General features: G+C 40.4%; 4 protein-coding genes and 1 non-coding gene across 15 annotated transcripts; 2 read left to right on the top strand and 3 right to left on the bottom strand.

Annotated features, from left to right (window-relative positions):
* The first annotated feature begins 266 nt into the window (after positions 1 to 266).
* LOC140012817 (uncharacterized) lies at positions 267 to 4,088 on the top strand. The gene is made up of 10 exons (XM_072061138.1): positions 267 to 789; positions 1,692 to 1,777; positions 1,897 to 1,963; positions 2,457 to 2,599; positions 2,778 to 2,826; positions 2,907 to 3,044; positions 3,159 to 3,239; positions 3,308 to 3,484; positions 3,588 to 3,674; positions 3,812 to 4,088. The coding sequence occupies exons 1-10, from the start codon at positions 436 to 438 to the stop codon at positions 3,872 to 3,874; spliced, it is 1,245 nt and encodes a 414-aa protein (XP_071917239.1). The 5' UTR covers positions 267 to 435; the 3' UTR covers positions 3,875 to 4,088.
* A 132-nt stretch (positions 4,089 to 4,220) lies between these two features.
* LOC140012843 (uncharacterized) lies at positions 4,221 to 5,166 on the bottom strand. Its single transcript, XM_072061183.1, has 2 exons — positions 5,006 to 5,166; positions 4,221 to 4,838 (listed from the first exon to the last, which is right to left on the bottom strand). The coding sequence occupies exons 1-2, from the start codon at positions 5,112 to 5,114 to the stop codon at positions 4,336 to 4,338; spliced, it is 612 nt and encodes a 203-aa protein (XP_071917284.1). The 5' UTR covers positions 5,115 to 5,166; the 3' UTR covers positions 4,221 to 4,335.
* A 45-nt stretch (positions 5,167 to 5,211) lies between these two features.
* On the bottom strand, positions 5,212 to 5,282 carry TRNAG-GCC (transfer RNA glycine (anticodon GCC)). The gene has a single exon. It is a non-coding gene; the product is annotated as a tRNA-Gly (tRNA).
* Positions 5,283 to 5,374: 92 nt separating this feature from the next.
* LOC140012826 (probable protein phosphatase 2C 26) lies at positions 5,375 to 8,658 on the top strand. 10 transcript variants are annotated; one of them, XR_011819813.1, is made up of 11 exons: positions 5,375 to 5,620; positions 5,735 to 5,786; positions 5,965 to 6,044; positions 6,335 to 6,416; positions 6,781 to 6,851; positions 6,959 to 7,038; positions 7,153 to 7,250; positions 7,668 to 7,794; positions 7,884 to 7,961; positions 8,060 to 8,108; positions 8,182 to 8,286. XR_011819813.1 is itself a non-coding variant. In XM_072061149.1 (11 exons), the coding sequence occupies exons 1-11, from the start codon at positions 5,472 to 5,474 to the stop codon at positions 8,232 to 8,234; spliced, it is 924 nt and encodes a 307-aa protein (XP_071917250.1). In that variant the 5' UTR covers positions 5,376 to 5,471; the 3' UTR covers positions 8,235 to 8,658. The 10 variants fall into 10 exon arrangements, 9 of the variants coding, with proteins under 9 accessions (XP_071917254.1, XP_071917259.1, XP_071917250.1 ...); XM_072061149.1 differs by having other exon boundaries at positions 5,376 to 5,620; positions 7,879 to 7,961; positions 8,182 to 8,658; XM_072061161.1 differs by having other exon boundaries at positions 5,533 to 5,620; positions 5,921 to 6,044; positions 7,879 to 7,961; positions 8,182 to 8,658.
* Positions 8,659 to 9,023: 365 nt separating this feature from the next.
* Positions 9,024 to 13,315, bottom strand: LOC113711730 (uncharacterized). Of its 2 annotated transcripts, none has more exons than XM_027234919.2 (2): positions 11,902 to 13,299; positions 9,024 to 9,617 (listed from the first exon to the last, which is right to left on the bottom strand). In XM_027234919.2, exons 1-2 carry the CDS (start codon positions 12,703 to 12,705, stop codon positions 9,405 to 9,407), a joined length of 1,017 nt encoding a protein of 338 aa, XP_027090720.2. In that variant the 5' UTR covers positions 12,706 to 13,299; the 3' UTR covers positions 9,024 to 9,404. The 2 variants fall into 2 exon arrangements, with proteins under 2 accessions (XP_027090720.2, XP_027090729.1); XM_027234928.2 differs by having other exon boundaries at positions 9,506 to 9,709; positions 11,902 to 13,315.
* Between the last annotated feature and the right edge of the window lie 115 nt (positions 13,316 to 13,430).

Genomic DNA, 13,430 nt, shown 5'->3' with positions numbered 1-13,430 from the left:
CCATTAATTCGAAACTATAGTGTTTCTCTTATATAGGTTTCAAGTAAAAAGAGTTGCAGGTAATTAAAAATTGCATTGTAAATCACCTCAAAATACATAAAAATGCAATTTAAACGTTTCTTCATTTTTTTTTTGTTTAAAGAAAAATTGCAATCCAAGTAAGTCTCCGCAAAGGGTAAGAAAAAGGGAATAATTTCCTGATAAAAATATTACACAGGCCTTGGGTTTTTTTTTTTTTTTTTTAAAAAAAACTGGAGCTAGACTAGAATTCAAGCCTGCTACTACACCAACGTTAAATTTGGTGAATATCGATTTGACCTTATTTTCTCCACGCTCGTCATTTTCTTCGTAAACTCCGCTAACTTACAATACCAACACTGGACCTGAACTATGCTATGCATTCAGCATTTATATTTAAGAATTCAGCAAAAGTAAATGCATGCCCTCTTCCACCATCCTCTAATTCGATTCGCTCCCGCTGTTTCTTGCCGTCGCTCATTATCATCAGCGCCCATTTGCATTTTCACAAACACAATGAGCTCATCATCTTTGGTCCTTCCTTCTTCCATTTCTCTCAATGGGCAGCAGCCTCAGCTCGCTCTTGGGAATTCAGTGTCACTCAGGAGTTCCAAAACGTTGGGATTTAAGAATGGGATTCGAGGTTTTAGTCTCAAGAATTTGGATACATCTAAGGTTTTCATGAGTGCTGCTGTCGGATCTCAAACTGTTGTCAATGATGCCTTGTACCATGATTATAAACCCAGCTGCGCTTTCCTCTTCCCCGGTCAGGTCTGATTTATCTAGGTTCCTAACTTGTTTTGTGGTGGAAATTCTCTGTTATTTCTCTTTTCAATATGCATAATTAGCTATTCAATATGCGTGACACAACCAATTGAAGATTGTAGATTTTGAATATTTCGTGATTGCATTGTTATGTTAATTGTGCTTCAATTGGTTGTGTTATTAATGAGTCAAGGTAGGAACTTGCTTAATCAGAGAAATGCTGATGATAGTTCATATAAAGATGACAAGAAATATCAAAGAACTGCTCCCTGAAACTCATTAAAGGTTCGATATGATCCAGCGGTGAAGTTGTGTTGCATTTTACTCATTCTCGACATAGAATCTTCTTGTGGAACAACTTGTATGTTATTGATCATCAAGATCTCGTGTATATTTCAGGAAAAGCGGTCACGAGTTTAAGTCATTGTTTTGGTGATGTTAACTTGTGTTTGAAAACCTTAAACATTTGGCTTGAATTGGTCGTACTGTCCACAGTATATGTTGCAAATTACTGGATGTGGTAATGATCGAATTAGAGAATAAGTCTGTTCCAGTAGCTAGCTATTGGGCTACAAATTCCTCTAGAGGTTGAATAAAGTTTTAGAAGATTTAGCAATTGGTAATGCAGAAGAATTTGTTTCACCGCAATCAGCAGTAGCCACAACTGAAGCAAGGGAAATTGTGCCTGATGTAGTGCCAAGTTCAACTTCCACATTGACTACTAATATAGCTTGAGTATTAGTGGCTACCTCCATTGGTAGTGGCTGATTAATGAATGCAGAAAGCACAAGGAGTTTTGTTTCTTCTAATTCTTGATGCTTTGCGTGTTTGATGTGCAAGCAACATCATGGATAGCACCGGTTTTCTGACAGATGCAGAAAGTAACTGGCCTTATGTGTGCATCGTAGGGTGCACAAGCTGTTGGAATGGGTGCAGAGGCTCAGAAGGTGCCTGCTGCTGCTGAATTGTACAAAAAGGCAAATGAAATACTGGGGTAGATCCAATAATTTGCTATTTGTTGTGTATCCTGCTTAAATCAAGTTTGAAATTATAAATGCTTTTCGTTCGATTTAAGTTGGTTTAATCTCTGATGTATTGTTTGTATTATTGAAGGTTTGACCTTTTGGATATTTGTCTTAATGGACCAAAAGAAAAGCTAGATTCCACTGTTCTAAGCCAGGTACACATCAAAATTTGTTGTTTTGAACTTCTCTTCCATGTTTAGTGGAACTTTTGTATCTCAGTATGATAATGGCACAGCTTGGAAACTTGGAACAATTAAGAAGCTTTCTGTAAATGGAGAACGAATGAATGAAAATCTCTAACCATGAAAGTTAAGGTTCCCATTCAACAGCAAAGTGACATGCAAATAGCTAGTTGCAGCGTAGTGGTGCCGGTAGCCAACTGTTGTCAATCTAATATCTTCTCTTCAATAAGACCAGACAAAAGGGTGCATAGGTGCATCTCGTCCTCTCAGATCAGTCTGAATTCAAAACCTTCAATGACTACAAAATACAAAGTAAACACGTCCTAAAGAATTTTTAATTCTCTGCATCTGATTGAACACAAATGCTTTGGTATCCAATTCCCATGCTCTTTGTTCCAGAGGGAAGCAAAATGTTTAAAAATAAAGCTGTAACCTAAACTGAAATCAGTTTTATTTCTGTTTACAGCCTGCCATCTATGTCACAAGCTTAGCTGCAATTGAAGTTCTCCGGGCACGTGATGGAGGTCAGCAAATTATTGATTCTGTGGATGTTACTTGTGGTCTGAGTCTGGGGGAGTATACTGCCCTTGCATTTGCCAGAGCCTTCAGGTGACTGGCCAAATTGAACACCGAAGTGTACAGTTATTGTTGATGTTCTTTGCTTTGTGGCTTTGGTGTGAATTCACCTATAGACCCAAATTCATTAGCCTCCACCTGTGCTGAAAAGAAAAAAGATTTTGTGGTCCTTTTTTGTCCTTCACTTACCTATTAAAATTATGGTTGTCAGCTTTGAGGATGGGCTCAAGTTGGTCAAGCTTAGGGGTGAAGCAATGCAGGTGACATCAATCATAAACCATTTGTATGATGACCAACTTTTTCTGAAATGCTAAAGCTTTACCATATCATTTTTTCCCAGGATGCTGCAGATGCTGCACAAAGTGCTATGGTCAGCATCATAGGGCTGGATTCAGAAAAGGTGCAAAAGCTGTGTGATGCAGCCAATGAAGAAGTTGATGAGGCTAACAAAGTTCAAATTGCTAATTTCTTATGTCCTGTAAGCCTTTATACTTGTCATCTGTGGTCTAGTTTATAGGTCTTGTAATTGCACCAAAACTAGGAGGTTTTCTTCTGTTCGGTTTTTGAGTCTGGTGCATCATGTCTAATTTAGGGAAATTATGCTGTCTCTGGAGGTGTGAAAGGAGTGGAAGCTGTAGAAGCCAAGGCAAAGTCATTTAAAGCTCGAATGACGGTACTTATTGTTTAAACATTGACTGCTCCTGCTTTTGCAATCTCTTGGTATCTCATTTCCCCTTTCAGGTGCGGCTAGCTGTCGCAGGTGCTTTCCACACAAGTTTTATGGAACCAGCTGTCTCAAGATTAGAAGCTGCTTTAGCAGCAACAGAAATCAAAACTCCTAGAATACCTGTTATATCAAATGTAGATGCAGAGCCCCATGCAGATCCTGAGACAATCAAGAAAATATTGGCCCGGCAGGTAAGCTATCAGTCACCAGTCGTATTCTCCCATAAGCTGGATATTTTGCAGATTGAGCTGGAAACAGGAAACGCTGATTTTATGTGTCAACTTGGAAGCACAGGTTACTTCCCCAGTTCAATGGGAGGCAACAGTTAAGACCCTTCTTACCAAAGGACTGAAAAAAAGTTATGAATTAGGACCCGGAAAGGTACTTCATATCTCCTTAACAAAATTTAATGATCATCGAATCCCGTAATTTTAAATTGCTTTTTTTTTTTGCGCTTTCCCTCTGCTTTTTAGAATTTAAAGATTTTATTGAAACCCTGATGTGGAATTATCTAACAGGTCATAGCTGGCATTGTGAAGAGAATGGATAAAGGTGCTGACCTTGAAAATATTAGTGCCTAAATGCCTGGCTTGGATGACTGTGAACTAAAGAGAGCAATCATCCTTTCTTCCTCATTTTTCTAGCATCTAGTAACAATCTATGTCGGTGAGGTGTGCCTAGCCTCGTTGAGTTGAGGATGGAGTATAACTGGCTTCAATTTTGATATCTGTTGTCTTCTGCTCTATTGGAACCGTTAAATTTTGGAAAGTGCAATGATGATTATTGTATTACTAATTGATTCTGTAGATCCCGAAGAAATCTGTTTTCTTCTGGCATTGTGTTCTCTCGTCTGATAAAATTTTTTTAACTGCTGCACGACGGACTTGTTCCTGTAATAATTTATGTGCAAAACAGACGAGAAATGTATTACGGGAAACTTCTGATGCATCATTGGATCAGTACAATCTGAATAATCATTCTGTTTCAAACACTTAATAAACGAATGACAAAGTGGACTGGATGAAATTTTAGTGTGATAAATTCAATCTTCAACTGTGGAACCAGCCGGAGGTGGCCGTCTGATTTGCCTAAGCTGATCGATCCACTGATCTTCGGGAATCCGGCCAGCCCAATCCGGAGACAGTCCGGCGAACGAAACGCCGCGCATGGCCTCCATCACTCTGACGGCATTCTCAGGCGTCAAGGGCGCGGTCCGACGGTTCTCGTCCTCCCTGAAAGCTCTCTGTATTGCCACATCAGACGCCTCTCTCATTCTTAATTCCTCATCTTCTTCCACTTCCTTCTGCTCACGTTCGCCTTCATCGTCGCTGCTTAGATCGAGAGATGAAACTCCGTTTTCCATACAATGCACGTAACCGTTAGGTAAGCGATGATCGCTCCCACTGTCGTCGTCGGAGTTGGAGTTTTGCTGATCGAAGAGGTCCAATTCTTCTTCATCCTCACCGGCTTCAGCGGAGATAGGTTGGTAGTACTCAGGCAGCTCATCCGTATTGGTTTCGGAGTCGCTTCCGACGCCGGCGTTGTCTGTGAATTTTCCAATTAATAGGAACAAATGGTTGGGGGCCTTGGGGCATTAGAAATCTTAGGAAAAAAATGTAAAATTCCAAAAAAAAAGAGAGAGAAAAAGGACGAGTTCATGTTCCGACAACCATTGAGAAGAATAAAAATGGAGATGGTGAGTTTGAAGTTACCTTCCAGGAAGTCGTGCGGAGAGGAGGTCACAGCGTTCATTTTGCTCTTCAGTCTGCCGTCGATATTGAGGCGAATGAACAAAATAATGTCGGAGAGAGTTTCAATCATCAATGGGGTTGGGGCAAAACTCAAAAGAAAGGGCAGCAGAGCGGCCCTGGACCCGGATCCACTGGTACTATACAAAAAGCCCAAATGGAAAAGCAAATGCACCAGCCGGGAATCGAACCCGGGTCTGTACCGTGGCAGGGTACTATTCTACCACTAGACCACTGGTGCTTCTTGAAAGCATTTAGCAAATGATTCAATTCAATATTAGGATTGTCGAATGGAAGCATCGTGGCAAGATGAGTAACCGGGGGACGCTAGCTAGTATGAGTATGACATGACTATGAATTGTGTCCTCAGCCATGGAGGGTAGTGGGAAAACAGGGAATCTGGGGAGGCTGCAGCTGGAAGCGGTGGGAAATGGCGGCTACCGCAGTGTCTCAGTATTACCTATCCTTCCATTCAATTCCGGAGGACGGTGGTACGTGGAGGAGGAGGACTGGTAGCTCAGTTTGTTGCACGCCGCCCGTGGCACCCATTCCCAGTTCCAGCCCCCCACCTGTTGTTGGGTAAATTCCTTTTTTGTTTCCATTCCTTAAACGCAAACTAATTTGACATTGCGTTTTTTTTTTCTAGTGGTAAAACTGGTGTTGTACAATTTTGGTATGTTGGTCTTGTTTCAGACCGGAGCTATCGTTGTCTTTTAGAGCCCATGTTATTCCACACCCCAAGAAGGTACCTCTAGTTATGTTACGTACTACTAGTTAATTCTTAGTTCTTGTCATTATTCACTTTGCGGGAGACTCCGTTTTTGAGTAGTTAGTTCTAGACTTCCAGTATACTTTTAGTTATGGACCCATTTTGTTCAGTTTGCACTACATATAATAACCGCATGCTGCTCAATTTTCGGAAGGTCGAGAAAGGTGGGGAAGATGCCTTCTTTATCAGCAGCTATAATGGGGGTGTCGTTGCTGTCGCTGATGGCGTCTCTGGGTAACCGTTACTTCTTCATTTACTCCTCGCTTTTCCTTCTAGTGCATCCATCTTAAGACTATAAATTTTCTTACTCTGAATCTGATGATTTTGAGGCTGCAATCTTGTTATTGTTTCTTTTTCTTTTTACCCCTCAGGCTGGCAACTTTTCTGAGTTATGTGAATGTGAGAAGAAAGGCAAAAATTCCTGTTGTCTACTAAATTTCTGAAATCACATGATTTTTTCTCGTGAATCTAATAAGATCTCTAGGAGGTACGGGAATTCTCTAAAAAATTTTCCTACTTGGCAGCTGGGCCGAACAAAATGTGAATCCGGCGTTATTCTCTCGAGAATTGATGTCGAAGGCTTCATCTTTAGTTGAGGATGAAGAGGTTAGCAATTCTCATTTACACTCTGTATAAGCTATTGTTTAAAAAGGACTTCATGCCACGTGCTTGTCCTTGAATGCTTACATGTCTTCACTGCAGTTGTAGAGTGACTAAAGGATCTTGGAGGCTTCTGTAAATATTAGATCCAGATCCTTGGCATAAGAGCCCATATCTTTTGCGTCCTGCCTGAACTCTTTATATTGAAATCTTAACTTACATCTCTAACCAATTTGCTATCAACATTAAAAGATAAGAGTGTTTAAGATCATTCTTATTGTGGTAAAAGTAAGAAATACTTGATTGATTATCTCATGATTGTCTGTCAATGCATGCTTAGTCACTTTTTAAGTCTTTCGTGCTTTGACAGGTTAGTTATAACCCCCGAACTCTTATTCAGAAAGCACATGCTGCTACTTCTTCAGTTGGCTCTGCTACTGTGTATGTTCATTAAAATGTCCTTCCAAGTCACATCTCCAAGAACTGATGCTCGAATTGTTCATGTCGTTAACCATTTGTCAAACAATAATCTCTGTGTGACTTATTAGAATCATTGCAATGTTGGAGAAAAATGGGACACTGAAGATTGCCAGTGTTGGGGATTGTGGACTGAGGGTCATTCGAAAAGGTACTCTTTCAAGTTTTGTGTTCCTTCTGATTTCCAAAGTTACTAGGCTATCATTGTACATCTACTTTTCTTCCACTTTCATTCATGTGATTGTGTGGTTGCTGCCGGCAATAGGTCAAGTAGTCTTTTCCACTTCCCCTCAAGAACACTATTTTGATTGTCCCTACCAATTGAGCTCAGAGGCAGTTGGTCAAACATACCTTGATGCCACGGTATGAAGATCTATGCATCTAGAAATTTTCTGAACAATGATACTATCTTGTTTCTTGAATTTGTTGGTGTAAATTTCTGTAAAACAATATTAATTATAAATTCGCAAGATAAAAGAATATTTTTATGCGATCAAGCTCAGTGCCTACTTAAATGTTGGCAGGAAGTAATCTAACACATCTGTGTGTTCTCTCTGGTAAAAGTTTTGAAGCATGAATAGGGCTAGCTATAAGGTCTTGCTTCTATGCATGCAGTTACTTGAAGAAAAGGATCCTCGCGTTTTGGAGGAGCATCTTTCGTTTGTGAAGCATAACCTAGTTGTAACCTTTAAAGTGCATGATTCGCTTAATGCTGCATCAGATTAGTGCACCACCTTTCTTGTACTCGTTATTCTGAGCTCTTTGTTGGCTAAAATACAGGTCAGCAGTGTGGAATTAGTGAAGGGAGACACACTTGTGATAGGCTCAGATGGGCTTTTTGATAATGTATTTGACCATGAAATTGTCTCAGCCGTGGGTACTACGAGTGATGATGTTACCAACACTGGTAAGCTTCTTTTAGCACAGTATGATTGTTTTGACATAATACTTCTCTCAATAACATTTTGATTGATTTTGGTACCAATGCTAGCAAAGGTATTGGCTAATCTTGCTCACACGCATTCATTGGATTTGAGCTATGAATCACCTTATTCCCTGGAGGCTAGAGCGAGGGTAATTGGATTCAGAACTTTCCCAGTTCATCCTTGTTCCAGCATTGCTCTATTGACAGTCTCATGACACTGATCTTAAATTATGATCTCGACTAGCAGGGGTTTGATGTTCCTTGGTGGAAGAAAATTCTTGGGATGAAGTTAACAGGCATGACATGAGAAACTTTTCCGTGCCTTGTGTCATAACGACAAGGTTAACTCTCTCTTCTTATTTTTCACAGGGGGGAAGCTTGATGACATTACTGTTATCGTTGGACATGCGGAGAGCTCGTGAATCATCAGACCATACATACCGTTAGACATATCATAGGACGTTCTGCTGCCCGGTTGTCTCGCGGATCATCTCGTTACCCGTGTTTCTGTCCTTGAATGGTGTTAAAATAAGGAGGAAAATGGCCTATTCGTTCGTCGTGGCATTATACGCGCCACGTTATATGGACTATCTTATCTTCTTCGAAACACCTGTAAATTGCAATATCTGTTGAACAGTGTAATTAGCAGCACCTTTTTTTTTTTTTTTTTTTTTTTTTTTTTTTTTTTTGTTGTTGAAACAACTTCACCAAGCATTCTGAAGAATTTTACCTTCTGGTCTTCATGAGGGGTGGAAAAAAAATTCTTCACATGGCAAAAATATTCCTGATTATATCTATCATCTTGAATTTATCAAGTCATCATGAATAACTAATTTTTGTGTCAAAGTGCATAGCATTATTACCGTTGCCCTTGAAAATTTGGAGGGCATTAATTGTGAGGTCTCAAACTAGGTACTTTTAACATTCACATTTTTCCACACCGTTAAAGTACAGGGCAGCAAACTGGATAACTGTAACTCAGCATCAACCCTTTGTCTTTTTTTGCCATTTCATTCGTGCACCTAGTCCTCTAACCATCTTTAGACGTTAAAATTGCGGCCTCTCTAAACCAGAGGGAGATTTGTGACTCTAATTTAGCCTGAGAAAAAGGTTTAAATGGAACTGTGTTCAACCTGAAAACCTAAAAAGAGCAGGTCACCCATCTGAAGCAATAAAACAAATAACTCCCTCGCCAAAATCGGAACACAGGATGCAGGTATTGCTGAGTCCATAGAATATTTAATTCGGCAGACTAATTTCCGTTGCTGCATCATCTTATGATCTCGAAGATGCTACTACAAAGGGTACATTATTGCATCATCGTGCTTCAGGAAAACAATTAACAAAATTATGGGGCCTCTTCCTCCAAACTATGCCATCTTATTGAAGCTAACAACAATTTACTACAAGCAGATGACTTCCGGCTCTAGCGACTTGACTGCCCACTAACATCTGTTACACATCTGTATCAAGTATAAATACCGCCTGAAAGTTGATGCTGTTCAATCATTTTTGTCATCTATATATCTCTTTCAATCAAACATGGAGGGATTCCTTAGTGAAGGAGGAAAAGCAGGGTGCCTTAAACCTCATTAAACATTGCCATTATGTTCACCATCATTAACGTCCTCGAAGAAGTCTTTCGCAGATTCATACGTAGACCAGCAAATTGCAGCCGCAGGAGCATGGAAGAGCATCCTTGGTAGCCAACCTCTCATGAGACCACGATATCCATCTTTTTCTGCTATAGTCCGCAGAACATCTCTAATTGAACCAGTTACAAATCTGTCACATCCACAGACTCCCTGGAAGACCCCAATTAATGCATGTGATATTTCAAAATAAGAAAAACTCATTTAAATGGGATGTGTACAAGACTGCTGTCACCAAATATTATCTGCACAAAATAAGATAGACCGAACTAAGAATACACCATTCCCTGAAGATCTAAAGACTATTTGATGAAAATAAAGTGAAATTTTCACCATATTGAGCCAGTTTTTGTAATTCCAAATTCCACGATGAAACTAGCAATCAAAGCGTACAAAGATAATAGAAAAGAGCAATCATCTTCAGACAAGCTTGTTGCAGAACCAGAGCTCGGAATACTACTATCTATGCGTTTGTCCACTAATTTACACTAAATTTAGTCAAATGTGGAAAAATGTCAGAAAGCAACCACCATTAACATCAATAGCTGCACTGTATCCCATCCATCATGGCTTCAAGTATAAGCTAAAACTTTATTTCATCATTTTTCACCTTGAAAATCCATTGAGACGCTAAACCTGCAGTCTGATATATAAAGAGAAAAGGGAGGCAGCACGTATTGTCTAGAACAGAGGAGAATGCTAACTAACAAACCCCCCCCCCTCTTTCACCTTGGGCCGTGGCCAATTTCAACTACCAGACAAAACAGGCCGCCCCCCCCATATCTCCTCAATTTTCTAGCCATTTCACTCCTCATTCATCAAAATAAATTGAAGGTGATTATTTACCCTACCATGGAAATTATTTTCATCTCAATCTTCATCTCTCCCATTGCCAAGATTAGAATATCATAGACAAGGTTTGTCCACCAAGTATCATTTGTAGAGACCAAAAGTGGTTATTTTGCTGAACTTGGCAAAAGTAAATCAAGCCTTCAGTAAATAAATGACTGGCATGCTTCAGCTTAATGTGAAAAACATCATGCTTCTAGTAAACAATACAACACAGACTTTCAAAGAAATATTGACAGAGATCTTAGCTAACAAACATGACAATGTGGTTGATGACATAGATATCCACAACTTGAAGGTCTGATGCAAAAATGGACAAGTAGAGCTATCAATGTACAGAAATACTACGTTAGTAACCAGCTATTTCTTTATAGTGAAAAGAGTAACAAACTGAACGTGGCAAGCCTATTTTAGGTGCTAGCATATAGTATAAAAACCACGCTCTGCAGCTTAACTGAGCATTGCACAGAGCCAAAAAGAAGTTTTAAATTATGCCTATACCTCCTAAAATCCAAAAAACAATAGATAATTGAACTTGGAGAATGATTTGAATACTGCTCAAATTATGTAACCAACAAATCAAGCATAAAGCTATTAAACAAGTAAAATAGAGGTCAACAACATAAACTCGACATTTCCACAATCAGGCAAATAATGAGCTTACTTGTTCTCGTCATAATTAAAACCAATTTGGTTTATTGGAAAAACATAGAGGATCTATACAATCTCAAAGTCAACAAATCATTATAATCTTGTGCTTCATCCAAGAAACAAAATTGAAAAGCAATACATCTCAACTCTGAAATTGAAAAGCTATACATCTCATTTATGATCATTTATTATCCCCCTATTAATGCATGCTTATCATAATTGAAGACTTCCTAATCTTTGAAAACTAGGCCAATCTCATATGAAGCTATTTGGCTTCACATCTAATACTAATAAAAACTATTTGCAGTCATGAAACTAAATCAAGGAGCTGCTTCACAGTGTATAGGGATTTACAAATTTGAGCTGTGGCTAAGTTTCTATATGCCATGATTATCTTTAGACCAGTACCATGTCCTCATGTTTTGCGCAAGAAATTAGGGCAACAAAAGAATTTTAATCAGCAGGCAGAGTTTGCAGCTGTATATAAATCCAAAGAGCATGCACTCTCCAAATGACCAAGAAACGTGAGCATGATCAAGAGGCATTCAATTCTACTCACTTACCTCAGCAACTATACACATAAATCTTTGACCAAGAACAAATTGCAGCCCTGGCAAGCATCACAATTTCAATTGTAAAATGCAAATATATTCAAAGAAATGATCATACTTCAGCATAATTCAGTTCATATTTATATCTATCGACATTCTTAACAAATCACCAAAAGGTTTCCATTATATTCTTGTAATGCGTCGCAGAACCTATTCAGAACAACAAATATTATGAGATTGCAGCAAAATTCGCTTCATGTTTTGTATCTTAACACAATCTAAGGAATCACCACAAGGCTTCCACACAAATCACAACATCTGCACAAAGCATTGGCACATCTAAGTATGGGGGAATAATAATTAAAAATATTACTCTGGTTTAATACCTGACACTGTAGCTGAGTTTTCACAACATCAAGGGGGGTTGTGAGTGCCGCAGCCGACGCCCCAGCTGCCGCCCCAGCCGTAGCATGGACCACCCATCTCTCATCGCTGACACTGTCGGGTGAGACCTCCATTAAAGCCCTTTTGGCGGCCTCATAGATGGCAAAATGCACAGCGGTATAGGGCGCATTCATAACCACAGTAGTCTTATAAGAGGCATAAAACGCCCCAATACCCTCCTCCCTCAAAACCCTCTTGACACAATCCAATACTCCTCCATACGGACTACTATTCAGCTGCAGCCTCTGTTTAACCATGTCCATCGGCGTAAACACGGCATCGCTAGCCACGGTGGCAAAAACCCCCGAGGCAGCGTGTGCTAGAGGATTATTTTCTTTTCCGCCAGACAAAGCTTTCTTACAAGTTTCATAAACGGAAAAATAAACCGCGTGGGCGGGGCCGGCACCGATGCCCATAGCGGCAATCCCACGGTAAAGTCCGGCTGGACCTTCAGATTTGAGAATTGACCGAACAGCCTGGCTAATGCTGGCGGATTTCATGGGGCAAGAGCCCATAGCTTGCATTTGGGTCTTAATAGTGTCTACGGGGAACATGGCCATGTGTTCTACCATGCCGGCGACGGAGCCGGAAACCATGAATTGCCAGAAGTGAAGGCCATCGTGGGGTGGCTTGGCCATGGTAACTTGTGGGTGGTAAGTTGAGGATTGATGGATGGGCAAAACGTCGGAGTTTTGGAATTGGGCAGAGGCAGCAGCATCAGCAGTAGCAGTCGTGGTGGTGGCCATGAATAATATATGGAGCTAGAGATTGTAACGGCCGAGTGATAGGTACAAACAGGGACACGGATATTGGTAGCAACCTGGGTCGGGTTCAAAAAAATCCGATGGGAAATGGCTGCCATACACCCGTAACAAAAACGGAAAGCATTAGCTCCTTCGATTTTTTGAAGAAAGAGAGATGAGAGTGGCGGCCGGTGACGTGGAAAATATTGGAAATACAACTGTACAATGTATAGGACCGAGAGGTGACCCCCGGCCGGGGCGGCGGCGGAGAAGGCTCCAAGGGATGGACTCTGAGCGGCGCGTGGAGGTGGTGGATTTTGTTGTTAGTTTTGGACAAGAGGAAGGAAAGGGGAAGAGGTTGTTGGGGGGGGGGGGGGGGTTTCTGTGTCTGGCTTAGGGGTTGCGTATTGCAGTCTGTATTTAGGGTTCCAAGAATTGTGGGGATTTAATTCAGGATTAAAGACTTTGCTATATTTGTTCACATTTGACTTTTCCAACAACAAGAAGATCTTCACAAAAATTAATAGCACTAAAATGAAGGTTACGAACCGTTAAACTTAAATCGGGTGGGTGGCTTGGTTCTGCAGTTGTAATTGTATACTTAGCAGCATTTTTGCAGAATTTTACAGCCAGCCACACGGGAAGGGGGACCCGAAGAATTTCCACATTTCGTGACGTTCGGGGCAGATTCGCGTGCGCATTTCAACATTTGGACTTTCTTGTCTTCT

The sequence above is a fragment of the Coffea arabica genome, chromosome 1e (genome assembly GCF_036785885.1).
Source record: "Coffea arabica cultivar ET-39 chromosome 1e, Coffea Arabica ET-39 HiFi, whole genome shotgun sequence".
NCBI lineage: Eukaryota > Viridiplantae > Streptophyta > Magnoliopsida > Gentianales > Rubiaceae > Coffea > Coffea arabica.
This window is presented reverse-complemented; position numbering and strand designations above follow the sequence as displayed.

Excerpts from the sequence above, each read along its gene's own strand:
- LOC140012826 (XM_072061149.1), top strand. The coding sequence starts at position 5,472 with ATGGCGGCTACCGCAGTGTCTCAGTATTACCTATCCTTCCATTCAATT. Across the intron at positions 6,417-6,780 it reads CTTTAGTTGAGGATGAAGAG|GTTAGTTATAACCCCCGAAC; the intron begins GTTAGCAATTCT and ends GTGCTTTGACAG. Across the intron at positions 7,039-7,152 it reads ACTGAGGGTCATTCGAAAAG|GTCAAGTAGTCTTTTCCACT; the intron begins GTACTCTTTCAA and ends TGCCGGCAATAG.
- LOC113711730 (XM_027234919.2), bottom strand. The coding sequence starts at position 12,705 with ATGGCCACCACCACGACTGCTACTGCTGATGCTGCTGCCTCTGCCCAA. Across the intron at positions 9,618-11,901 it reads AAACTCAGCTACAGTGTCAG|GGAGTCTGTGGATGTGACAG; the intron begins GTATTAAACCAG and ends GGGGTCTTCCAG.
- LOC140012843 (XM_072061183.1), bottom strand. The coding sequence starts at position 5,114 with ATGATTGAAACTCTCTCCGACATTATTTTGTTCATTCGCCTCAATATC. Across the intron at positions 4,839-5,005 it reads TCCGCACGACTTCCTGGAAG|ACAACGCCGGCGTCGGAAGC; the intron begins GTAACTTCAAAC and ends GAAAATTCACAG.
- LOC140012817 (XM_072061138.1), top strand. The coding sequence starts at position 436 with ATGCATGCCCTCTTCCACCATCCTCTAATTCGATTCGCTCCCGCTGTT. Across the intron at positions 1,778-1,896 it reads AAGGCAAATGAAATACTGGG|GTTTGACCTTTTGGATATTT; the intron begins GTAGATCCAATA and ends GTATTATTGAAG. Across the intron at positions 3,675-3,811 it reads ATGAATTAGGACCCGGAAAG|GTCATAGCTGGCATTGTGAA; the intron begins GTACTTCATATC and ends ATTATCTAACAG.